At 45.9% G+C, this 26,651-nt stretch overlaps 3 protein-coding genes across 4 annotated transcripts in view; 1 reads left to right on the forward strand and 2 right to left on the reverse strand.

The window, feature by feature from the left end:
• The window catches only part of tmed8 (transmembrane p24 trafficking protein 8), a 29,779-nt gene extending 29,735 nt beyond the window's left edge, over positions 1-44 (reverse strand). The window contains exon 1 of the mRNA XM_060829015.1: positions 40-44. Coding sequence (XP_060684998.1) covers positions 40-44 — 5 coding nt within the window. The remainder of the gene's footprint in view (positions 1-39) is intronic.
• LOC132818446 (sterile alpha motif domain-containing protein 15-like) lies at positions 41-23,440 on the forward strand. Of its 2 annotated transcripts, none has more exons than XM_060829515.1 (3): positions 41-391; positions 13,984-14,082; positions 19,315-23,440. In XM_060829515.1, the coding sequence occupies exons 1-3, from the start codon at positions 263-265 to the stop codon at positions 19,486-19,488; spliced, it is 402 nt and encodes a 133-aa protein (XP_060685498.1). In that variant the 5' UTR covers positions 41-262; the 3' UTR covers positions 19,489-23,440. The 2 variants fall into 2 exon arrangements, with proteins under 2 accessions (XP_060685498.1, XP_060685499.1); XM_060829516.1 differs by having other exon boundaries at positions 41-270.
• A 686-nt stretch (positions 23,441-24,126) lies between these two features.
• Positions 24,127-26,651, reverse strand: part of noxred1 (NADP-dependent oxidoreductase domain containing 1) — an 84,624-nt gene continuing 82,099 nt past the window's right edge. The window contains exon 6 of the mRNA XM_060829016.1: positions 24,127-24,292. Coding sequence (XP_060684999.1) covers positions 24,127-24,292 — 166 coding nt within the window. The remainder of the gene's footprint in view (positions 24,293-26,651) is intronic.

A 26,651-nucleotide genomic window follows, 5' to 3' on the forward strand; every position in this document is an offset into this window, starting at 1 on the left:
AGCCGAGGTCCGACACCGGAAGGGGAAGTGATGACCCGCCCCATTATCAAACCCTATGCAAAATCTATATGGCTTATTTCCGGGCGCTCAGAAGAACAAATAAAAAAAAAATTTGAAGCTGGAGCTGGGCTTCCCGGGTGATGTGGAACGCGGTCTCGGATGGAGGTGAACGGAGCGACCGTTTGCAGCCGTGACGTAGCAGGCTGGTTTCCTGGTAACGGTTGCCGTGGTGACGGGGCCCAGTCGGCGGCGCTGAGCCCGGATGGCCAGGTACCCGTGCTCCGGGGAATGTCGCTGCGGCTGTCACCCGCTGGTGGTGCCCCGTAGTCAGCGCTGGCACGAGAAGGAGGTGGGCAACTGGATCCAGAAGCTAGGCTTCCCCCAGTACAAGGTGAGGGCCAGGGGACAGTTACACACAGTGAGGCATGGCCTGGCCCACACAAAGCCTGTTGCTGCCCAAATTCATCCAAATGTGAGGAAATCCTGACCCTGAGAACCTTCTTCAATAATTTCCCCCGCACTGATATAAAGCCTGTGATTTCCTGGATTATCCCTGTTCCCCACAAAGGGACAACATTGGCCATTCTCCAGTCCTCTGGGGCCTCTCCTGTAACTAAAGAGGATACAAAGATCCCATTCAAGGCCCCAGCAATTTCCTCAGCATTCTCCGTTAGATCCCATTGGGTCCTGGGGATTTGTCCACTTTAACACCTTTCAGAGCACCCAACACCACCTCCTGGTTTATAATCGATACATATATATATGCCCAGGAGAAAGTGAGGACTGCAGATGCTGGAGATCAGAGCTGAAAATGTGTTGCTGGAAAAGCGCAGCAGGTCAGGCAGCATCCAAGGAGCAGGAGAATCGACGTTTCAGGCATAAGCCCTTCTTCAGCATATATATGCTCAGGCATATCGACGTGCCCCTCCCAAGACCCAACATCCACCATGTCCTTCTCCTTGGTGAATGCCAATGCAAAGTACTCAATAAAGATCTCACTCACTTCCTCCAGCTCCCACTCATAAATTCCCTCCTTTGTTCATGATTGGACCTACCCTTTCCCTAACTGTCCTTTTTACTCCTTATATACATATAAAATGCCTTGGGATTTTCCTTCACCTTGTTTGCCAAAGGTATTCCTTGGTCCCTTTTAGCCCTCCTAACTCCTTGTTTAAGTTCTTTCCTGCTATCTTTATTTTTTAGGGTTATGTCTGTCTTTTGTTTCTTCCTTTTTCTTTCTGACTAAGCTCTCAATTTCTCTCATAATCCACGATTCCCAAATCTTGCCATCATTATCCTTCATTTTCACAGGAACATGCTGATCTAATCAACTGCTGCTTTAAAAGATTCCCACATGCCAGATGTGGTTTTACCCTCAAACAGCCACCCCAATCTATACTCCCCAGTTCCTGCCTAATATTGTACCATTTAGCCTTTCACCAATTTAGTATCAAGGTAGGGCTACTATTCAAAAAAGGCACAAACTGTCCTGCGTTCAAGTTTTTATACACTTTGATCATTGTCTTCGGCCTCTCTGGTTCTGGTTCCCGGTTGCTGATCAAGTTAAAACTGCTATGAGCAGTTGTAATGACTGCCAACTTCTCCTAGAATTCTTCTCTGTTGCTTCTTACCAGTGCCTCCTGTTGGATGCTCTTCCTCTTGTTGACCACCAGGTCCTCTGCAACCCCCTTCTGAGCTTTGGTGACTGAACCAACGTCTCCCAGCTTCCTCCTCACTCGCTTCTCACCGTTGACTTTGGAGAGCTATCAGATTCGAAATGGTACCACTGCTTTCTTCCCACACCCACAGATGCTGCCAGACCTGCTGAGTGTCTCCAGCAATTTCTGGTTTCGTTTCAGATCTCCAGCATCTGCAGTTCTTTGTTTTATTCTTCCTTCTTAATTTTGATCCCTTTTAGTGACAGAGTTTCTTCCTCAGTTGCCATGCTTGGCAGCATACATTTCTTTTGTAAAGGCAAAGTATTCATTTAACACCTCAGCCATGACCCCTGCCTCCATGTGTAAATACCTTTTTGGTTTCTAATCAGCCTTACTTCTTCTTCAACAACTGTTTTACTATTTATATACTTATAGACAATTTTGGGATTTCCGTTTATGTTAGCTGCTAGCTTTTTTTTCATAGTTCCTCTTTTTTTTATTTCAAAAATATACTTTATTCATAAAATATTTTGATGGTCTGTACAGTTGGTCATGCCATACATGCGTAAACATTTGCATATAGAGATCAGAATTTATCATTTGTACATACAGGTCTGTACGTTTATCAATCATATGTCCATATATTTAGCTGAGGCATCAGCAGAGCCCAAAAGACTGCGTGGGCCCCCTGTCCTTCTTAGGCAGGCAGATGTTACACGGTGGTCTTTCCCCACCGCGCCTTGGCGGCAGCCACCCCGAGCTTCAGCGCGTCCCTCAACACATAGTCCTGGACCTTGGATTGTGCCAGTCTGCAACACTCAGTCGGGGTCAACTCCTTCAGCTGGAAGATCAACAGGTTTCAGACAATCCAGAGAGCGTCCTTCACCGAGTTGATGGTCCTCCAGGCACAGTTGATGTTCGTCTCGCTGTGCGTCCCGGGGAACAGACCGTAGAGCACGGAGTCCCGCGTCACGGAGCTGCTCGGGACAAACCTCAACAAACGCCACTGCATTCCTCTCCAGACTTCTTCTGCATAGGCACATTCCAGAAGGAGGTGTGTGACAGTCTCGTCCCCCCGCAGCCGCTTCGAGGGCAGCGTGCGGTGCAGCTGAGAGTCCGGACGTATATAAAGGATCTCATAGGCAGAACCCTTCTCACCACCAACCAAGCCCTGTCTTGGTGCTTGTTGGAAAGTTCTGGCGATGAGGCATTCTGCCAATTGGCTTTGACAGTCTGCTCAGGGAACAGCTCGATAGGATCCGCCCTCTCCTTTTCCCGAAGGGTCTCAAGGACACTACGTGCTGACCACTTCCTGATGGACTTGTGATCAAAGGTGTTTTTCTTCATAAACTTCTCCACGAAGGACAGGTGACACGGAACGGTCCAACTACTCGTTGCATTCCGCGGCAGCAAGGCCAGGCCCATCCTTCGCAACACCGGGGACAGGTAGAACCTCAGTACGTAGTGACACTTGGTGTTTGCGTACCAGAAATCAACGCACAGCTTGATGCAGCCACACATGTGGCCATCAGGGTGAGGATGACATTGGGTGTATTTTTTCCCCTGTTGCCCAGATCTTTATACATCGGGTCCCTTTGGACCCAGTCCATCTTTGATCTCCATATAAACTGGAAGATGGCCCGGGTGACTGCAGCGGCACAGGTTCTGGGAATAGGCCAGACCTGTGCCATGCATAACAGCAATGACAGTGCCTCACACCTGATGACCAGGTTTTTTTTTAGTGATGGAGAGCGACCGTAGCTTCCATCTGCCCATTTCTGCCTCACTTTGCTGATACGCTCCTCCCAAGACTTGGCGCATGCCCCAGACCCCCCCGAATCAAATACCTTCAGGTGGTCGGTCCTGACGGTGAAGGGGATCGAGGATTGGTCAGCCCAGTTCCCGAAGAGCATGGCCCCGCTCTTGCCGCAGTTTACCTTGGCCCCCGACACCCGTTCGAACTGGTCACAAATGCACATGAGTCTGTGCATGGACAGCGGATCTGAGCAGAAAACGGCGATGTCATCCATGTACAGGGAGGCCTTAACCTGCAGGCCCCCGCTGCCAGGAATAGTCACCCCTCTCAGGCTCGCATCCTTCCTCTTTATTTGCTTCCATCCTCCTTCGAGTAAAAAATGAGGTCTGCAGATGCTGGAGATCACAGCTGAAAATGTGTTGCTGGTCAAAGCACAGCAGGCTAGGCAGCATCTCAGGAATAGGGAATTCGACGTTTCGAGCATAAGCCCTTCATCAGGAATGAGAGAGAGTAGCCAAGCAGGCTAAGATAAAAGGTAGGGAGGAGGGACTTGGGGGAGGGGTGATGGAGGTGGGATAGGTGGAAGGAGGTCAAGGTGAGGGTGATAGGCCGGAGTGGGGTGGGGGCGGAGAGGTCAGGAAGGAGATTGCAGGTTAGGAGGGCGGTGCTTGAGTTGAGGGAACCGACTGAGACAAGGTGGGGGGAGGGGAAATGAGGAAACTGGAGAAATCTGAATTCATACCTTGTGGTTGGAGGGTTCCCAGGCGGAAGATGAGGCGCTCCTCCTCCAGCCGTCATGTTGTTATGTTCTGCCAGTGGAGGAGTCCAAGGACCTGCATGTCCTCGGTGGAGTGGGAGGGAGAGTTAAAGTGTTGAGCCACGGGGTGATTGGGTTGGTTGGTCCGGGCGGCCCAGAGGTGTTCTCTGAAGTGTTCCGCAAGTAAGCGGCCTGTCTCCCCAATATAGAGGAGGCCACGTCGGGTGCAGCGGATGCAATAGATGATGTGTGTGGAGGTGCAGGTGAACTTGTGGCAGATATGGAAGGATCCCTTGGGGCCTTGGAGGGAAGTGAGTGTGGAGGTGTGGGCGCAAGTTTTACATTTCCTGCGGTATCCTCCCCTATCAGCGTTCCGCAAGGACCACTCCCTTCGTGACTCCCTCGTCAGATCCACACCCCCCACCAACCCAACCTCCACCCCCGGCCACCGTCATTTCCGCCACCTCCAAACGGACCCCACCACCAAGGATATATTTCCCTCCCCTCCCCTATCAGCATTCCGCAAGGACCACTCCCCTCGTGATCCCTCGTCAGATCCACACCCCCCACCAACCCAACCTCCACCCCCGGCACTTTCCCCTGCGACCGCAGGAAATGTAAAACTTGCGCCCACACCTCCACACTCACTTCCCTCCAAGGCCCCAAGGGATCCTTCCATATCCGCCACAAGTTCACCTGTACCTCCACACACATCATCTATTGCATCCGCTGCACCCGATGTGGCATCCTCTATATTGGGGAGACAGGCCGCTTACTTGCGGAACGCTTCAGAGAACACCTCTGGGCCGCCCGGACCAACCAACCCAACCACCCTGTGGCTCAACACTTTAACTCTCCCTCCCACTCCACCGAGGACATGCAGGTCCTTGGACTCCTCCACTGGCAGAACATAACAACACGACGGCTGGAGGAGGAGCGCCTCATCTTCCGCCTGGGAACCCTCCAACCACAAGGTATGAATTCAGATTTCTCCAGTTTCCTCATTTCCCCTCCCCCCACCTTGTCTCAGTCGGTTCCCTCAACTCAGCACCGCCCTCCTAACCTGCAATCTCCTTCCTGACCTCTCCGCCCCCACCCCACTCCGGCCTATCACCCTCACCTTGACCTCCTTCCACCTATCCCACCTCCATCGCCCCTCCCCCAAGTCCCTCCTCCCTACCTTTTATCTTAGCCTGCTTGGCTACTCTCTCATTCCTGATGAAGGGCTTATGCTCGAAACGTCGAATTCCCTATTCCTGAGATGCTGCCTAGCCTGCTGTGCTTTGACCAGCAACACATTTTCAGCTTCCATCCTCCTTCCAAAACTTTGGTATTCCTGTTGTTTCTCACTTGTATTTTCTGCCTTGCACCTGTCTTTAGCAATGTTAATTTCTACCTCCACCATTCACGGCACTTTGGTCCTGTTTGTCTTACTATTTCCATCACAGGAAATGTACATCCATAAGACCATAAGACATAGGAGTGGAAGTAAGGCCATTCGGCCCATCGAGTCCACTCTGCCATTCAATCATGGCTGATGGGCATTTCAACTCCACTTACCTGCATTCTCCCTGTAGCCCTTAATTCCTTGTGACATCAAGAATTTATCAATGTCTGCCTTGATTTACAGTTAGTAAATCATTTAGCGTCCCGGCCTCCACTGCACTCTGCGGCAATGAATTCCACAGACGCACCACTCTCTGGCTGGAGAAATGTCTCTGCATTTCTGTTCTGAATTGACCCCCTCTAATTCTAAGGCTGTGTCCACGGGTCCTAGACTCCTCGCCTAACGGAAACAATTTCCTAGCATTCACCCTTTCCAAGCCCTGTATTATCTTGTAATACATCCACTGGACCATAAGACACAGGAGCAAAAATTAGGCCATTCACCCCATGGAGCCTGCTCTGCCATTCAGTCATCGCGTTCTCCCTGTAATCTTTCATCCCCTTGGCAATCAAGAACTTACCTATCTCTGTTTTAAATATACTCAATTACCTGGCCTCCACAGCCTTCTGTGTTGGAGGGAATCCTGAGGGACAGAATGTACATGTATTTGGAAAGGCAAGGACTGATTCGGAATAGTCAACATGGCTTTGTGTGTGTGAAATCATGTCTCACAAACTTGATTGAGTTTTTTGAAGAAGTAACAAAGAAGATTGATGAGGGCAGAGCAGGAGATGTGATCTATATAGACTTCAATAAGGCGTTCGACAAGGTTCCCTATGGGAGACTGATTAGCAAGGTTAGATCTCATGGAATACAGGGAGAACTAGCCATTTGGATACAGAACTGGCTCAAAGGTAGAAGACAGAGGGTGGTGGTGGAGGGTTGTTTTTCAGAATGGAGGCCTGTGACCAGTGGAGTGCCACAACGATTGGTGCTGGGCCCTCTACTTTTTGTGATTTACATAAATGATTTGGATGCGAGCATAAGAAGCACAGTTAGTAAGTTTGCAGATGACACCAAAATTGGAGGTGTAGTGGACAGCGAAGAGGGTTACCTCAGATTACAACAGGATCTGGACCAGATGGGCTGAGAAGTGGCAGATGGAGTTTAATTCAGATAAATGCAAGGTGCTGCAATTTGGGAAAGCGAATCTTAGCAGGACTTATACACTTAATGGTAAGGTCCTAGGGAGTGTTGCTGAACAAAGAGACCTTGGAGTGCAGGTTCATAGCTCCTTGAAAGTGGAGTCGCAGGTAGATAGGATAGTGAAGAAGGCGTTTGGTATGCTTTCCTTTATTGGTCAGAGTATTGAGTACAGGAATTGGGAGGTCATGTTGCGGCTGTACAGAACATTAGTTAGGCCACTGTTGGAATATTACGTGCACTTCTGGTCTCCTTCCTATCGGAAAGATGTTGTGAAACTTGAAGGGGTTCAGAAACGATTTACAAGGATGTTGCCAGGATTGGGGGATCTGAGCTACAGGGAGAGGCTGAACAGGCTGGGGCTGTTTTTCCTGAGCGTAGGAGGCTGACGGGTGACCTTATAGAGGTTTACAAAATTATGAAGGGCATGGATAGGATAAATAGACAAAGTCCTTTCCCTGAGGTTGGGGAGTCCAGAACTAGAGAGCATAGGTTTAGGGTGAAAGGGGAAAAATATAAAAGAGACCTAAGGGGCAACTTTTTCACGCAGAGGGTGGTACGTGTATGGATGTGGTGGAGGCTGGTACAATTGCAACATTTAAGAGGCATATAAGAGGGTATATGAATAGGAAGGGTTTGGAGGGATATGGGCTAGGTGCTTGGGATATCTGGTCGGCATGGATGGGTTGGACTGAAGGGTCTGTTTCCATGCTGTCCATCTTTATGTGGTCTGACCAGAAACTTATAAAGCCTCAGAAGTACATCTGTGCTTTTATATTCCAATCGTCTCGATGAATGACAACATTATATTTGCCTTCCTAACCAGCAACTAAACTTGCAAGTTTATCTTATGAGAAACCTGGACAAGGTTTAAGGACTAAGTCCCTTTGCACTTCAGATTTCTGAATTTTCTCCCCATTTAGAAAGTAGCTCATGTCTCTATTCTTCCTACCAAAGTGCTTGGCCTCACACTTTCTCATGTTGTATTTCATCTGTCATTTCTTTGTCCACTTTCCTCATCTGTCTAAATCTTTCTGCAGCCTCCCCACCTCCTCAATACTATCTGCCCCACCACCTATCTTTGTACCATCTGCACACTTAGCCAGAATGCCCTCAGTTCCTTCTTCCAGAATATTAATTTATAAAGTGAGAAGTTGTGGTCCTAACACTGACCCTTCTGAAATACCACTACTCACTGGCTTCCATCCTGACAAGGACTCTTTTATCTCTACCCTCGACCTTCTGCCAGACAGCCAATCTTTTATCCATGTTAGTACCTTGCCACTAACACTATGGCACTTATCGTACTCAGCAGCACCTTATCAAAGGCCTTCTGGCCAATGGATAATGTCCATTGTCTCTCCTTGGTCTAACTTGCTTGTCACCTCCTCAAAGAATTCTAACAGATTTGTCAGGCATGACCTCCCCTTGATGAAACCATGCTGACTTTGCCTTATTTTACCATGCACTAAGAAGCAATCAGAAATCTCATCCTTCATAATGGACTCCAAAATCTTACCAACAACTGAAGCCTATTTGGCCTATAATTTCCCATCTTTTCCCTTGCTCCCTTCTTAAATGGGGGGGTTACATTAGTGATTTTCCAGTCTCTGGGACCCTCCCTGACTCCAGTGATACCTGAAAGATCACTACGAATGCCTCCACCATCTCTTCACCTCTCTTCATCTGGACACGAGGGTGTAGCCCATCTGGTTCAGGCAATTTATCCACTTTTGGACCCTTCAGTTTTTCTAGCACCATCTCCTTGCTGATGGCCACCATACACATCTCTGCCCCCAACCTTGCATGTTACTCATGATTCCCACTGTGAAGACTGATGCAAAATACTTATTCAGTTCCTCAGCCATTTCCTTGTTTCCCATTACTATTTCTCTAGCATTATGCCCAATGTCCCTTTTCGCCCTTTATATATCTAAAGAGACTTTTGCGACCTTTCCTAATAAAACTGGCTAGCTTACTCTCATATTTAATCTTCTCCCTCCTTACTTCTTTCTTTGTTGTCTCCTGTTGGTCTTTGGAGATTTCCCATCCTCTGGCTTTCCACTGCCCTTCACCAATTTACACGGAGCATGTAACATTACAGCGCAGTACAGGTTATTCAGCCATTGATGTTGTGCCAACCTGTGAGACCAATCGGAAGCCCATCTAATCTACACTATTCCATTCTCCTCCATATGCTTACCCAATGACCATTCAATTGCCCTTAAAGTTAGTGAGTCTACTATTGTTGTAGGCAGGGCATTCCACTCCCTTACTACTCTCTGAGTAAAGAAACTACCTCTGACCTCTGTCCTATATCTACCACCCTCAATTTAAAGCTGTGCCCTTTCATGCTAGGATCACCATCCAGGGGGAAAAGGCTCTCACTGTCCACCCTGTCGAATCCTCTGATCATCTTATCTGTCTCTATTACGTCACCTGTCAACCTTCTCTCTAGTGAAAGCAGCCTTAAGCTCCTCAGCCTTTCCTCCTAAGACCTTACCAGGCAACATCCTGGTAAATCTCCTCTGAACCCTTTTCAAAGCTTCTACATCCTTCCTAGATTGCAGCGACTGGAACTGTGTGCAATACTCCAAATGCGGCAGCATGGCCTCATGGCAACGAAACTCAATCCCTCTACCAATAAAAGCTAACACACTGTACGCCTTCTTAACAATCCTATCAACCTGGGTGGCAGTTTTCAGGGATCTATGTACATGGACACCGAGATCTCTCTGCTCATCCACACCATCAAGAATCTTACCGTTAGTCCTTCCAAAGTTAATCACCTCACACTTTTCCACATTAAACTCCATTTGCCACCTCTTAGCCCAGCTCTGCAGCTTATCTATGTCCTCTGTAACCTGCAACATCCTTTGGCACTGTCCGCAACTCCACCAACCTTAGTGTCATCCGCAAATTTACTAACCCATCCTTCTGTGCACTCATCCACGTTATTTATAAAAATGATAAACAGCAGTGTCCCCAGAACAGATCCTTGTGGCACACCACTTGTAACTGAACTCCAGGATGAACATTTCCCATCAACCATCACCCTCTCCTTCTTTCAGCTAGCCAATTTCTGATACAAACTGCTAAATCACCCTCAATCTCATAACTCCATATTTTCTGCAATAGCCTACCATGGGGAACCTTATCAAACCCCTTACTGAAATCCATATACACCACATCAACCACTTTACCCTCATCCACCTGTTTGGCATCCATGGCATATCACGTTGCCCTCAACCTCTGGCTATTCCAGTGAAAACTATGACTCTATAAAACAAACCCAGTCTATCCAACCTTTCTTCATGGCTAAAATCCCCCATACCAGGCAACATCCTGGTAAACCTTCTCTGTACCCTCTGCAAAGCATCCACATCCTTCTGGTAGTGTGGTGACCAGAACTGGATGCAGTATTCCAAGTGTAGAGTAACTAAAGTTCTATAAAGCTGCAGCATAACTTGCTTACCCTTCTTCTCAATGCCTCTTCCAATGGAGGCAAGCATGCCAAAGGCCTTTTTTTGTTACTACCTATTACTACCTGCGCTGCCACCTTCAGTGATCTATGCACCTGCACACCAATTCCCTCTGCATATTAATACTCCTAAAGGTTCTCCCATTCACTCTAATTTCCACCATACTTGACTCTCCAAAATGCATCACCTCACATTTGTATGGATTTAACTCTATCTGCCATTTTTCTGCCCTTGCCTCCAACTGATCTATTTTCTGTATCCTGATAATCCTCCTCACTATCTGCAACTTCACCAATCTTTGTATTGTCTTCAACTTACTAATTAGACCAGCTACATTTTCCTCTAAAACATGTATATAGCCCATAAACAGCAGAGGTCCCAGCACTAATCACTGTGGAACACCAGTAGTCACATCCCTCCATTCTGAAAAGCGTTCTTACACCACTATCCTCTGTCTCCTAAGACAAAGCCATATCTGTATCCATCATACCAGCTTGATCCTGATACGATGTGACTTCCTCTTTTGTATCAGTCTGCTAAAGGGACCTTGTCAAAGGCTTTACTGAAGTCCATGTAGAGCACATCAACCGCTTTTTCCTCATAGTCATCTTCGTCTCATCCCCAAAAAGCCTGATCAAGTTATTGAGGCATAACCTCCCACCTTGCACAAAACCATGCTGTCTATCGTGAATAAGACCTACTAAATGTGTGTAGATCTTGTCCCTGAGAGTCTTTTCTAATAAGTTCCCTACCACTGACATGAGACTCACAGGCCTGTGATTTCCAGGGTTATCCCTGTTACCTTTATAAAACAATGGGACAATATTAGTTATTCTCCAGTCCTCTGGGACATCACCTATGGCCAAGAAAATAGAAAGATTTCTGTCAATGTTCAGCAATTTGTTCTCTTGCCTCGCTTAATCTTTGGGGATAGATCCCATTAGGACCTAGGGACTTATCTATCTTAACACGTTTTTAAAGATGCACAACACCTGTTCCTTTTTAATAGCAACTTGGCTGAGAACTTCAACACTCCCTTCATCTCACCTATCTCTTCTTGCTCCACACATAGGTTCCCTCCTTCGTCCTTGAGTGGGCTTTTTATACATAAAAAGCCTTGGGATTCTCTTTAATGCTGTCTGCTAATGACTTTTCATTACCCCTTTTAGTCCTTCTAATTCTTTGTTTAAGTTCTTTCCTACTTTCCATATATACTTCAAAGGCTTCGACAGTTCCAACCTTGCTAGACCTTTGTTTTGCTTCCATTTTCTTTTTAACCAAGGTCATAACATCCCTAGCCATCCAAGGTTCACATAACTTGCCATTACCTAGCCTTTCAATAGTGCTGCTCCTGAACTCTTATGAATGCCCGCTTGATCTACTCCCACATATCTGATGTGGATTTACCTTGAAACAGCTGCCTCCAATCAAAATTCTCCAGTTCCTCTCTAAGATCGGTGTAGTTCACCTTCCTCCAATTTAGCACTTTCACCTGAGGACTGCTGTTAACCCCTTTCATTCGTGAGTATCTTAAAACTCACGATATTATGGTCAGTACTCCCTAAATGCTCCCGATTGAAACTTCACTCACCTGGCCGGGCTCATTTCCCAAAACCAGGTCCAGTATACCCTCTTCCCTGGTTGGACTGTTGACATACTGTATCAAGAAATCTTCCTGAGTGATCCTTACAAATTCTGCCCCATCCAAGCCCCTGGCACAAAGTAAATCTCCGGCAATACAGGGCAAATTAAAATCACCCACCACAACAATACTGCTGTTTTTACATCTTTCCAAAACCTGTCTACATATTCTCTCCTCTATCTCCTGCTGCCTGCTGGGAGGCCTGCAGGATAGCCCCAGCATTCTGATTTCATCTTTCCTATGCCTGAGTTTTACCCATGTTGCCTTGCTGCATGAGTCCTCTCATGTATCCTCCCTCAGTATGGCTGTGAGATACTCCTTTGCCAGTAATGCAAATCCCCTGTCCCTTTTACCCCCCCCCCCCCCCCCCCCCCCCCCCCCCCCCCGCCATCACACCTGAAACGTCTAAATCCTGGGACATTGAGCTGCCAGTTCTGTCCCTCTTTCAGCCAAGTCTCCGTAATTGCAATAGTATCATAGTTCCAATTACTAACCAAACCTCTCAGTTCATCTACTTTGCTTATTATACTGCTTGCATTGAAACACATGTATTTTAGACCATCTCCCCTGCTCTTTTCAGCAGTGTTTCTCTGACTGTTCTTAATCATGTTTGCTTTGGTTTCTACATCTCCCTCAATTTTTGTATCTTCTGCCCTACTCTTCTGGTTCCCATCCCCCTGCCACACTCGTTTAATCCCTCCCCATCAATCTCAGTCCTGCCCAAATATAACCCTTTCAGTTTTTACAAGTCCTACCTCCCCCAGAACTGGTCCCAATGCTCCACAGATCTGAACCCTCCCTCTCACACCATCTTTTTCAGCCACATGTTCAGCCTATATATCCTGTTGTTTCTACTCTGACTAGCTCAAGGCACTGGTAGTAATCCTGAGATAACTACCTTTTGAGGTCCTACATTTCAACTTTTTTCCTGGTTCTCTTTATCCTGCTTTTAGGACCTCATCCCTTTCTTTACCTGTGTGGTTAGTACCAACATGTAATACGACCACTGGCTATTCACTCTCCCCATCCAGAATGTCTGCAACCGCTCCAAGACATCCAGGACCCGAGCACCAGGGAGGCAACACACCATCATAGACTCTTGTTTAGAACATAGAGCCTGCATTGCACTGTAATGTTCTTCAGCCCTCGATGTTGTGTTGACTGTGAAACCAATCTGAAGCCCATCATCCATATGTCTATCCAATGACCATTTAAATGCCCTTTAAAGTTGGCGAGTCTACGACTGTTGCAGGCAGGATGTTCCATGCCATTAATACTCTCTGATTAAAGAAACTACCTCTGGCATCTGTCCTATTTCTATCACCCCTCAATTTAAAGCTATGTCCCCTCGTGATAGCCATCACCATCCGTGGTCTGCAGCCATAGAAACACCTAACTGTTCCCCTTATGATTGGATCCCCTATAACAATAGCATTTCTATGCCTATTTCTCCATCCCTCTGTAGCAGAGATAACCATGATACTATGAATTTGGTTGCTGCTGATATCCCTTGAGTCACCATTCCCCTCACCAGTATCCAAAATGGTATTTCTGTTTTGCAGGGGAATAGCCACAGGAGATTAGCCCTCCTGCGCTGCTCAGCGGTCACCCTTTCCCTTCCAACCCGTGTGACCATCTGCCTATACATGTTATCCACGACATTCTCTCCCTTGCAAATGCTCCACAGTGTGCCGAGATGCTGCTCCAGCTCTAAAACCCGGGCATCCAGGAGCTGCCGCTGGAGATGCTTCTTGTACACATGTATATCTCCAGCATTAGCAATGTGCCTGGCCCCCCACCTCGAGCAAGAGGAGCAGTCTACGATTTGGAGCTCTCCTGCCATGTCTTAGCCCTTTAATTTAGCTACTCCTTACAATGTCAGATACGTTTAATAATAAATTGACGGTTCTGATGCTCTCTGCTCCAACAACAATTTCTCAAAACTCAGGCTATTTGACTCCCCCGGTTCTAATTATCAACCATATAATGTTTCAGCTGCTACTGAAATGCGCCCAGAGACCAAGTGTCACCCATCCTCACTGTCTACTTCCATTTGATAGCAACTTTTGGGTCATGTTTTTCTGTTTTTTCCTTCCAGGACTGTTTCATATCAAACAGAATCACTGGCAGGAAACTTATTTTCGTCAACTGTTCCACCTTGCCTCGTATCGGAATCACAGACTTTGAACATATGAAGGTCAGTGCCTAGTTTGAGGCACCTACTGTTGATGCCATCCTTTAATCAGATGCCATCTGACTGAGATAGGAATAGTCAGATGCTATGTACTTATGCTTATATTCTTGATAGAAGCTTCCACATCCATATTTTTATTAGAAATTTTACTACTTGTTCCCATCAACTGTTAACAAATCTGAGGGTGACTGGATTAAGCAGAAAGTTCAGAGAAATTGTGTTAACTTGGGTATAGTGACACCAGCTGGGCTATTTTGGAACCTGTCAATGTCAACTGGTCACACTAGGTTGCATTCTCTGGCCGTTAGTGGTGCTGTAGCACCCTCACTAATTCTACTAACATTTACGTAGGAATTTACAACTAAAAATGTGATAAGTGCAATGAATATGCTAACATGAAGCCCCTTCCCACAGGTGGATACGTAAGATCGAGGGGGATCTGCCTTTGGAGGTAGTATGGGCTGAAGTCAGAAACAGGAAAGGAGCAGTCACCTTGTTGGGTGTTTACTATAGGCCCCCCAATAGCAGCAGGGATGTGGAGAAACAGATTGGGAAACAGATTTTGAAAAAGTGCAGAAGCCACAGGGTAGTAGTCATGGGCGATTTCAACTTCCCAAATATTGATTGGAAGCTCTTTAGATCAAGTAGATTCGACAGGGCGGTGTTTGTGCAGTGTGTCCAGGAAGCTTTTCTAACTCAGTATGTAGATTGTCCGACCAGAGGGGAGGCCATATTGGATTTGGTACTTGGTAATGAACCGGGACAAGTGATGGGCTTGTTAGTGGGTGAGCATTTTGGTGATGGTGACCACAATTCTGTGACTTTCACCTTGGTTATGGAGAGAGATAGGTGCGTGCAACAGGGCAGGTTTTACAACTGGGGGAACGGTAAATACGCTGCTGCAAGACAGGATCTGAGAAGCATAAATTGGGAGCATAGGCTGTCAGGGAAGGATGTCGTTGAAATGTGGAACTTTTTCAAGGAACAGATACAACGTGTCCTTGATATGTATGTACCTGTCAGGCAGGAAAGAGATGGTCATGTGAGGGAACCTTGGTTGACGAGGGAGGTTGAATGTTTAGTAAAGAGGAAGAAAGAGGCTTACATCAGGTTGAGGAAACAAGGTTTAGACAGGGCGTTGGAAAGATACAGGATAGCCACGAGGGAGCTGAAGAAAGGGATTAGGAGAGCTAAGAGAGGGCATGAAAAATCTTTGGCGGGTAGGATCAAGGATAACACCAAGGCCTTTTATGCGTATGTGAGAAACGTGAGAATGACGAGAACGAGGGTAGGTCCGATCAAGGATAGTAGTGGGAGACTGTGTATTGAGTTGGAAGAGATAGGAGAGGTCTTGAATGAGTACTTTTCTTCAGTATTTAATGAGAGGGACCATATTGTTGAAGAGGAGAGTATGAAACGGACTGTTAAGCTAGAGGAGATGCTTGTTAGGAAGGAAGATGTGTGGGGCATTTTGAAAAACTTGAGGATAGACAAGTCCCCCGGGCCTGACGGGATATATCCTAGGATTGTGTGGGAAGTTGCAGAGCCGTTGGCAATGATCTTTTCATCTTCACTGTCAACGGGGGTGGTACCAGGGGACTGGAGAGTGGCGAATGTTGTGCCCCTGTTCAAAAAAGGGAATAGGGATAACCCTGGGAATTACAGGCCAGTTAGTCTTACTTCAGTGGTAGGCAAAGTAATGGAAAAGGTACTAAGGGATAGGATTTATGAGTATCTGGAAAGACACTGCTTGATTAGGGACAGCCAGCATGGATTTGTGATGGGTAGGTCTTGCCTTACAAGTCTTATTGAATTCTTTGAGGAGGTGACCAAGCATGTGGATGAGGGTAGAGCAGTGAATGTAGTGTACATGGATTTTAGTAAGGCATTTGATAAGGTTCCCCATGGTAGGCTTATGCGGAAAGTCAGGAGGCATGGGATAGTGGGAAATCTGGCCAGTTGGATAGAGAACTGGCTAACCGGTCGAAGTCAGAGAGTGGTGGTAGATGGTAAATATTCAGCCTGGAGCCCAGTTACAAGTGGAGTTCCGCAGGGATCAGTTCTGGATTCTCTGTTGTTTGTAATGTTTATTAATGATTTGGAAGAGGGAGTCGAAGGGTGGGTCAGTAAATTTGCAGACGATACGAAGAGTTGTGGATAGTGAGGAGGGCTGTTGTCAACTGCAAAAGGACTTAGATATGATGCAGAGCTGGGCTGAGGAGTGGCAGATGGAGTTCAACCCTGTCAAGTGTGAGGTTGTCCATTTTGGAAGGACAAATAAGAATGCGGAATACAGGGTTAACGGTAGGATTCTTAGTAAGGTGGAGGAGCAGAGGTCTATGTTCATAGATCTTTGAAAGTTGCCACTCAGGTGGATAGAGCTTGTAAGAAGGCCTATGGTGTATTAGCGTTCATTAGCAGAGGGATTGAATTCAAGAGTCATGAGGTGATGTTGCAGCTGTACAGGACCTTGGTAAGGCCACATTTGGAGTACTGTATGCAGTTCTGGTCGCCTCATTTTAGGAAAGATGTGGAAGCTTTGGAGAGAGTGCAGAGGAGATTTACCAGGATGTTGTTTGGAATGGAGAATAGGTCGTACGAGGATAGGTTGAGAGTGCTATTGGAACGGCGAAGGATGAGGGGTGACTTGATAGAGGTTTATAAGGTGATCAGGGGAATAGATAGAGTAGACAGTCAGAGACTTTTTCCCTGGGTACAACAGAGTGTTACAAGGGGACATAAATTTAAGGTGAAGGGTGGAAGGTATGGGGGGGATGTCAGGGGTAGGTTCTTTACCCAGAGAGTTGTGGGGGCATGGAATGCGCTGCCTGTGGGAGTGGCAGAGTCAGAATCAGAATCATTGGTGACCTTTAAGCGGCAATTGGATAGGTACATGGATAGGTGCTTAAGCTAGGACAAATGTTCGGCACAACATCGTTCTGTTGTGTGCTGTACTGTTCTATGTTCTATTCTGTGGCACTGTTTTGAAGAGGAACAGGAGAATTCTCCCTTGATCAGTATCACTAAAATAAATGATCTGGTCATTATCATGGTGCTGATTCTGGAAGCTTGCTGTAGGCAATTTGACTGTTGAATTACCCACATTACAACAACGACTACATTGCAAATGCATTGAATTGGCTGAAAACCACTATGAGATCTCTGGTGGTTATGAAAACTGCTATATAGGTGCAAATTATTAAAATGGAGAGGTTCAGAAAACATTTGCCAGGATTTTCCTGGGAATGGAGGCTTTGATTTATATCAATACACTGGACAGGCTGGGAGTTTTTTCACTGGAGTCTAAGAGGTTGAGGGCTGACCTTTATAGAGGTTCATGAAATTATGAATGACATAGAGAAAGTGAATAGCAAAGGTCTTTTCCATGAAGAGGAGGAGTTCAAAACTAGGGGGCATTTTTTAAGGTGAGAGGAGAAAAATATTAAAAAGAACATGAGGGGAAATGTTTTTACACAGAGAGTGGTTTGTGTGTGGAATGAACTGCCAGAAGATGTGGTGAATATAGGGTACAGTTACAATGTTTAAAAGACATTTGGATAAGACTGAAGACGAAAGATTTGGAGGAATATGGACCAAACAAAAGCAGATAGGACTACTTTAAAGTGGGAACGTAGTCTGCATGAACTAGTTGGACTGAAGGGTTCATTTCTGTGCTGTATGACTATAAGACTTCTCTTTTTATTTGCATTGAAATAGCTGTAAGCCTGGGAGGGGCAGCAGAATACACTTATAAAATTCACTGATATATCTGCTCCTCTGTAGTTCTGATTCCTTGTGGATCCCGGATTTTAATCACTTCACCATTGCTGACCACATCTTCAGATCCAGAATTCCCTGCCTAACTAAGACCATAAGACATAGGAGTGGAAGTAAGGCCATTCAGCCCATCAATTCCACTCCACCATTTAATCATGGCTGATGGGCATTTCAACTCCACTCTCCCCGTAGCCCTCCAACGCATCTCATCCACATCCTGCATCTCTGCCCTCAAACCCCACCCTTCCAACTGTAACAAGTTCAGAACGCCCTGGTGCTCACCCTCCACCCCACCAACTTTTACATAAACCGCATCATCCGCTAACATTTCAGCCACCTCCAAACAGATCCCACCATCAGGGATATATTTCCCTCCCTATCCATTTCCACTTTCTGCAAAGACCGTTCCCTCTTTGACTATCTGGTCAGGTCCACGCCCACCTACAACCCACCCTCCCATCCTGGCACTTTCCCCTGCCGCCACAGGAACTGTAAAACCTCCGCCCACACCTCCTCCCTCACCTCGATCCAAGACCCTAAAGGAGCCTTCCACATCCATCAAAGTTTAACTGCACATCCACCAATATCATTTATTGTATCCGTTGCTCCCGATGCGGTCTCCTCTACATTGGGGAGACTGGACACCTCCTCGCAGAGCGCTTTAGGAAACATCTCCGGACACCCGCACCAATCAACCCCACCGCCCTGTGGCCCAACATTTCAACTCCCCCTCCCACTCTGCCGAGAACATGCAGGTCCTGGGCCTCCTCCACTGCCACTCCCTCACCACCCGATGCCTGGAGGAAGAACTCCTCAACTTCCACCACTAGACCCTCCAACCCCAGGGCATCAATGCGGACTTCACCAGTTTCCTCATTTCCCCTCCCAGTTGCAACCTTCCATCTCAGCATTGTCCCCATGACCTGTCCTACCTGCCAATCTTCTTCCCCACCTGTCCACTCCGCCTTCCTCTCTGACCTATCACCTCCATCCCCACCCAGGATGCTACCTGACCTGTTGTGCTTTTCCAGCACCACTAATCTCGACTCTGATTTCCAGCATCTGCAGTCGTCACTTTTGCCTTAATGTTTAACGGCCTCCACTGCATTCCGTGGCAAGGAATTCTCTCTGAAATCTCTCTGACTTTCTCACTTCTTTTTTTAAGATGCACATCAAGCTTTTACTAATCCATCTTAATATCTCCATAAGTAGCTCAATTGCAAATTTTGGTCTTCCTATAAAATTTCATTAGTGAATATGAGGGTTTCTGACTTGACCAGCATTTACTGCCCATCCCTAATTGCACTGCATTCTGTAACTACTTCAGTCCTGGGCAGTGTTATTTGTGGGGAAGTTCTAGGGTTTTGATTCAGCGACAGCAATTGCCCTCTTGTTAAATGACTAACATTTTTAGTATTTTAAAGGCACTACATAAATGGATAATGCTGTTGTTTTTAGGTGATTTCCCATGAGATTCAGAAACTGCTGGACATCGAGGAGCCGCTCTGGAGCCGGAGTATTTCCAAACCCCACAGAGATCCCATGGGGTTATTCTTGGAGCGCAAAGCTCCAACAGGCCAGACAGCTGATGCACTAACACTCGAAGAATTCCTGAAGGAGATGGATGGGTGAACTGCTCTGCACTCCAAACGCAAGTTGGGAAAAACCTTGCCAACTGTAAAGATTTCAAAGAAACCTCTGGCTTTTCAAACTGGAGTCCCAAAGCATTGAGAGACCAACAAGAATGGAATTCCAGGCAGTCTGGTTATCAGATTTCTGTATTTCACAAGATGCAGTATAACGGTATTCTTGCTGCCATGTCATTGTGTGTGTCTCTTTGGTCAGTAATCTGGTCACTGATTCTTGCCACTTGTCACCACATTTATGAATTTCTACTTCCAACATATCCTGTGATAGGGCTACACTGAATACTTCATATAAATCACAAAATCCACTGGTTCTAAATTGGGAAATATCCAGGTATTTTCAGTAAATGTAAAGTGTTTGACACCAGCAAAACTGATTCTTATACAAATGGAAAAATTTTGAATTATGTGAACGTTCTGACAGTTAACCCCCGTTATAGCAGGTTGTCTGGTCAGAGGCTGTGTAGAATATCCATTCTATCTCCACCTAGCTCCAATGGTAAAATCAATTACAGTACATGCACACGTTACAAGCTAAACTACCACTTGAGATCTAAAACAAATAATTTAGGTCAATATTATAATTGTTATTGATGATGGTTAGATGAAAGTGAGGTGAGATTTGCAGTGTCAAGTGCAATTATACTCACCAAATTCAGAGAAAGGTGCAGATAAGGAGAGATCCTATTTCAAAATATCAGGTTCCACCACATTCCACATGTCTCCCAAACTTTCCACTGTCTCTGATTTATCAGATTGCTCAGCCAACGTCCTATCCTGCATGATCAGAAATTTTCTCCAAAATGGGAGAACTGAAACTGGTGTCTTTGATCGTAGCCAGAAAATGGATTCCCTAAATGTGATTTCCTCCATCTCTGGGCACTATTTAAGGCCGAACCAGACTGTTTGCTGCCCTTTCCTGGAATATTTTTCTGACTACAAAGCCACCCCATTTGTAAGGCTACCAATACTTTTACCTCTAACACTGGCAGATGTGGGGAGGTAGGGCCATAATGGTAATGCCACCAGACTGAACGCTGGGCTAATGTTTTTGGGACATGGGTTTTAATCTGACCATAGTGGATTGTAAACTTTGAATTCAATTTTATTAACCAGCCTGGAATAAAAAGGTACCCTCATAGCAATCACATAATCACTGTGATTATTGTAAATGTCACTACTGTCCTCTAGGGGAGGATATTTACCTGGTTAGGCTACATATGACTCCGGATTCAAAATGTGGTTGACTCTTAACTTCTGGACTAACCAGAGATGTCCACATCTTGTGAATAACAGATTTTGATCCTGCCTGAACTGCTCAATCTTTATCGATACATTTGTTGCCTTTGAACTTCATGACTGTAATGCTCCTGTCACTTGGCATCATCATCTACCCTCCAGACACTTGAGGCAATACAACACCTGGGTGGCTGTATTCTCACTTGCACCAAGTTGTGTTCACCCATCTTCCCAGTGGTCATTAACCTATGTAGGCAACTTCTCAATTTTAAAATTCTCAGTCTCATTTTCAAACCTCTCCATTGCTTTGTATCCCTCCATATGTCTCTAAACACCTCCAACGTCACAATCCTTTCCCTGCCTTCTTTAGGCATCCCAATAATCTTCACTGCACCTGTATAGATTGTACCTTTGACTACCTATCCCCAAAGTCTGGACTACCCTCCTACTGCCACTCTGACTGAGATATGAATGGTTAATGAGGAAGCAAAGTCATTAAAGATGTAAAGATTGAAGCTTGAGCTTAGTGGAGGTCTTGTACATTCTCTGTCCTTGGTAGAATTTTACCGTTCCATGTAAGGAGGCTTGGCTTCAGCCCTGACCTGATTTGCCCCATAGAGGTCAATTAATGGCCATTTCCTGCCCGGCTGCAGTGTTTAGACTGGCTGAAGATCAGGGACAGTGGAGGGGGCTGCTCCACAGGTCAGCCAGGCTTCTCTCAGAAGACTGCACCTTCCCCAGTGGCCCCTCCCTTTCTCAATCCTGCCCTCACGCTGGCAGGTGCAAATCAGCCATGACAACCCCAAAATGCTCAAGCCCAAACTCTATCACTGTGGTAGGTGCCACTATTGCCTCTGTGCCAGAAGGCTGAGGGATCAAGCCACATTCCAGAAATATGAGCCAAACATGTGACTTCTGATCCAAACCAGCATAGTTGAATCTTAACTGCCCTCTGAAGTTTCACCACAGAACCAGTTCCACCACTAAACACACCAGATCGCCTCCTTTAAAGACTGCAGTTTCCCCTGCCACGTGATCAACAACGCCCTCCCTGCATCTCATCCACTTCCCGCACCTCTGCCCTCAAACCCCACCCCTCCAACTGCAACAAGGACAGAACCCCCCCCAGTCCTCACCTTCCATCCCACAAACTCCGTATACATTGCATCATCCTCTGCCATTTCCACCACCTACAAACGGACCCCACCACCAGAGATATATTTTCCTCTGCACCCCTATCCACTTTCTGTAAAGATCATTCACTCCGCGACTCCCTCGTCGGGTCCGTACCCCCCACCAACCCACCCTTCCCTCCTTCGCACCTTTCCCCTGCCACTGCAGGAATTGCAAGACCTGCACCCACACCTCTCCCACCCCACCTCCATCCAGATCCATTAAAGTTTTACCTGCACTTCCACACATGTCATTTAATGTATCCATTGATCCTGATGTTGTCTCCTCTACATTAGGGAGACAGAACATCTATTTACAGAGTGATTCAGAGAATATTTCCGGTCCACTTGCACCAATCAACCCCACTGTCCTATGGCCGAACACTTCAACTCCATTCATGCAGGTCCTGTGCCTCCTCTATCACCACTCCCTAACCACCTGATGCCTGGAGGAAGAATGCCTCATTTTCTGCCTGAGGACCCTCTAACTCCATGGCATCAATGTGGATTTCACCAGTTTCCTCATTTTCCTTCCTCCTACCCTATCCCAGTTCCAACCTTCCAACTCGGTACCGTCCTCATGACCTGTCCATTTTCCTTTCCACCTATCCACTCCACCCTCCTCTCTAACCTATCTCCTTTACCCCCACCTCCATCCACCTATTGCACTCTCAGCTCCCCCCCCCCCCCCCCCCCCCCCCCCATTTATCTCAGCAACTCCCTCAGCTCACAGCCTCATTCCTGATGAAGGGCTTTGTCCAAAACGTCGATTCCCCTGCTCCTTGGACCTTGCCTGACCTGCTGTGCTTCTCTAGCCCTACAGTCTTGACTCTAGTATTTGCAGTTGAAAATGTGTTGCTGGTTAAAGCACAGCAGGTCAGGCAGCATCCATTCCTTGATGAAGGGCTTATGCCCGAAACGTCGAATTTCCTATTCCTTGGATGCTGCCTGACCTGCTGTGCTTTAACCAGCAACACATTTTCAACTGTGATCTCCAGCATCAGCAGACCTCATTTTTTACCTCTAGTATTTGCAGTCCTCACTTTCATCTGTCCTCTTAAATAGTCAAGTAAGGTAGTCAGTTCAAGAGCAACAAATGAGGTTGTGACACACATATCCCGTGAAGGAATATGTTTTTAAAAAGCTAGGTTAACACCTCTCTGGTGGAGCTGAAATCCCTTGACACTATTTGAAAAAGAGCAAGGGAATTCTTCTTGTGTCCTAACCAGAGTTACTGAGGGATCATACGTTGGTTATTATTTTTGCTGCTGTTTTGTTACCAAAGCGACTACAGTTTCATAGTGCTCCAACAGTTGTAAATTACTTCTGTATAGGGGCTGATGTGATGAAATAAACTGGACAAAAATGTATTCCTCTGCCTCTTGCTATTCATGTTTATGGTCAAAGGAAAGTCTAGACTTCAAAAAAAGCCTTTTCTTTAATTGTGAGTTAGATTGGAACAACAGAAAGAAATACATGGAAACACTGTCCTTGTTGATCTCATTAAAATAAAGAAGCTGGAACATCTGGTATGCATTTGTTTAATTCGGTGACATTCAACAGAGACATCGAAGACTGAATAGAATGCTGTGAATTGTCCCCTTTCTCCGGAGCAGTCAGTCCCTGCTCCACTGTTCTCCAGGCCTTTGCTCGCTCCTGGGATACAGCTTGAGTAAACAATGGGATGGGATGGTGGGGGGATAGGGAATGGACAGAGATCGACTCGAAATAAAATTCCAAAAGTAATTATCTCCACTTTTACTCCGAATTCGTGAGCCAATCATCAACAACATCCAGGTGCACACTCTTTTGCTAGCGGCGCATAAAGTGTGCCTTTGCAAATGCCTAAAATCAAAGGGAAAATTTGAACTTAATCCCAATGACTAACCTTTCATCTTATACAAAAGAGTCCCCAACTTAAGTGAGTGGCCAAAGACTGTGCAGTGACAGGTTGTGAGCCAATGTGACAAGATGGGAAATTGACTGATCAGGGAAGGGAGATCTCCGGCAGCAAGAGAGAACTGGTCAGATTACTAGACAGCAAAGTAAGTTATGGGTCCAGATGTATCGAATGAGATTTTAGGATTGGTCATTTAATTGCCTTCTGGAATTGTCTTTCTGATGTGTAAATTCCTCTCAATGATGTGAACATGGAGCTGTGTGGCACTTGTAGCTCAATCACCTTGCTGCTGCCCACTTCTCCTCAGACCAGATCAGCGTCCACAGCAATCACTAAATTCAAGCAGTTGTTTCCTCCTTAGCAAAGACATCCGGTATATGAAGCTTAAGTTTTGTTGCACACGTGGATGTAACAAGAAGAACTTTGTAAGGGGGGTGTCTCTCATGGACACAGATGCCAGGTTGAACCAGGGGAATGGGCTGGGAAGAGACATTTAAAGAGAAATAAATTTAAAGACCTATCACCATCATACCCCACCTCCATCTACAAATCACATTCATAGTGCCTTCCCCCCAGCCCCACCTCCACCTCCCTCCCATTTATCTTTCAGCCCCCTTAGGATCCCCCACCTTCTTGATGAAGAGCTTATCCTCGAAACGTCAACTCTCCTGTTCCTCGGTGCTGCCTGACCTGCTGTGCTTTTCCAGCGCCACACTTTTTGTTTCTGATCTCAAGCATCTGCAGTCCTCACTTTCTCCTCTGTTACTACTGTCAAGTGTTGTAAAAACACACCTGGCTCACTAATGTCCTTTAGGGAAGGAAATCTGCCACCCCTATCTGGTCTGGCCTACATGTAACTCCGGACCAAAAGCAATATTGCTGACTTGTAACTACGCTCTGAAATGGCCAAGCAAGCTACTGAGCACAAAGGCACTTAAGGATGGATAATAAATGTTGGCCTTGCCAGAGATGCCCACATTACAGGAACTTTTTTAAAAAAGTTAGGCAGGGTGTAGTGAGGGAGGATATGAGCTATTAGCGTGTTGTTGTGATCCCACATGAAATTACTGCTGGACAAATCTGATCAATTTACAGTTAATTAAAATTTTTTAAAAATCTATCGCTAACAAAACAATCCCACTGAATGTTTGTCTTAACTGCTTCTTTCCCGTACTAATCCCATGAACTGTGAGGCCTTTTCTCTTGACACTCTCACAACCAAGAACTTCAATTTTCTCAGTCTTTCCATAATGTATAGAGGTCTAACCAAACACAGCTGATCTGGAAATTTTACAAACAACGTAAAAAGCATTCTGTCACGTGCTGTACTAAATGTTAATGGGCAAGATAAGACTTCATGGAGTTGGGGTTATAACAACTCAGGAAGCTTGATTGGAAAGGAACATAGTTTATTGGTGCACACCAAAACAGAATTATTACTCAGGGTGTAACCAGCCTGCATCACACAGTTTTGCAGACCCATCCCAGGTATCCTTTTTTTAAATTTTTCATATCCAGAGCGCTCTTACACACAACTGAACGATTTTCCCATCACTAAAACACTGACTTTTTGTTGTTGGTTTTTGACTAACAACTGCCACCAGTAAAAATTTTTCAAGCAGCCAATTAGAAATGTACATGCACCGCCCATTACGGGCAATGCAAACTATCTGAGTCTGCGTTTTTCCATTTGGTTTCTAATTGTTCAGAGATATTACACACTTCTGAAGCATATGAGACTTCAATCGTAGCCTCCTGACCCAGAGGCATGTACAGTTTCACTGCTACATGGACCAAGATCTTTTTAAATTATCTTTAAACCCAGAAATGTTATCACATAGAACTGAACGATTTTCCCACCTCTGAAAATCTGACTTTTTTAAAAAACTGCTAATCACCCACAGACTCCTTCTCCAAGGGCACCTGGGCAAGAACATAACTGCCGACAGGGTCTGCTTTTTTTTAGCTTTAACCTATTTTTCTAATCAATCTGTTCAGAGATGTTATAGCTCTGGAGTAGATGGGACTTGAACCCAGGTCTCTTGGATTCAGGGGTAGGAACACTACCACCACACCACAAAATGATCCTTCATTGAACATTACAACACAGTACAGGCCCTTTGGCCCTCGATGCTGCGTCAATCGCATACTTAAACCAATCTGAAGCCCATCTAACTTACACTATTCCATTTTCATCCATACGTTTATCCAATGACCACTTAAATGCCCTTAAAGTTGGCAAGTCTATTGCTGTTGCAGGCAGGGCGTACCACGCCCTTATTACTGTCTTAAAGAACCTAACTCTGACCTCTGTCCTATATCTGTCATCCCTCAATTTAAAGCCATGTCCCTCGTGCTAGTCATCACCATCAGAGGAAAAAGGGTCTCACTGTCCACCCTATCTAATCCCCTGATCATCTTTTTTGTCTCTATTAAGTCACTTCTCAACCTTCTCTTTAATGAAAGCAGCCTCACATTCCTCAACGTTTCCTCATAAGATCTTCCCTCCAAACTAGGCAACATCCTAGTAAATCTTCTCTGCACCCTTTCCAATGCTCCACATCCTTCCTATAACGTGGAGACCAGAACCGTACACAATACTCCAAGTGCAGCTGCACCAGGGTTTTGTACAGTTGCAAAATTACCTCATGGCTCCAAAACTCAATCCCTCTACCAATAAAAGCTAACACACTGTATGCCTTCTTATCAACTAGGTAAAAACAATGACTGCAGATGCTGGAAACCAGATTCTGGATCAGTGGTGCTGGAAGAGCACAGCAGTTCAGGCAGCATCCAACGAGCAGCGAAATCGACGTTTCGGGTAAAAGCCCTTCATCA

The sequence above is a fragment of the Hemiscyllium ocellatum genome, chromosome 8, assembly GCF_020745735.1.
Source record: "Hemiscyllium ocellatum isolate sHemOce1 chromosome 8, sHemOce1.pat.X.cur, whole genome shotgun sequence".
Lineage (NCBI taxonomy): Eukaryota > Metazoa > Chordata > Chondrichthyes > Orectolobiformes > Hemiscylliidae > Hemiscyllium > Hemiscyllium ocellatum.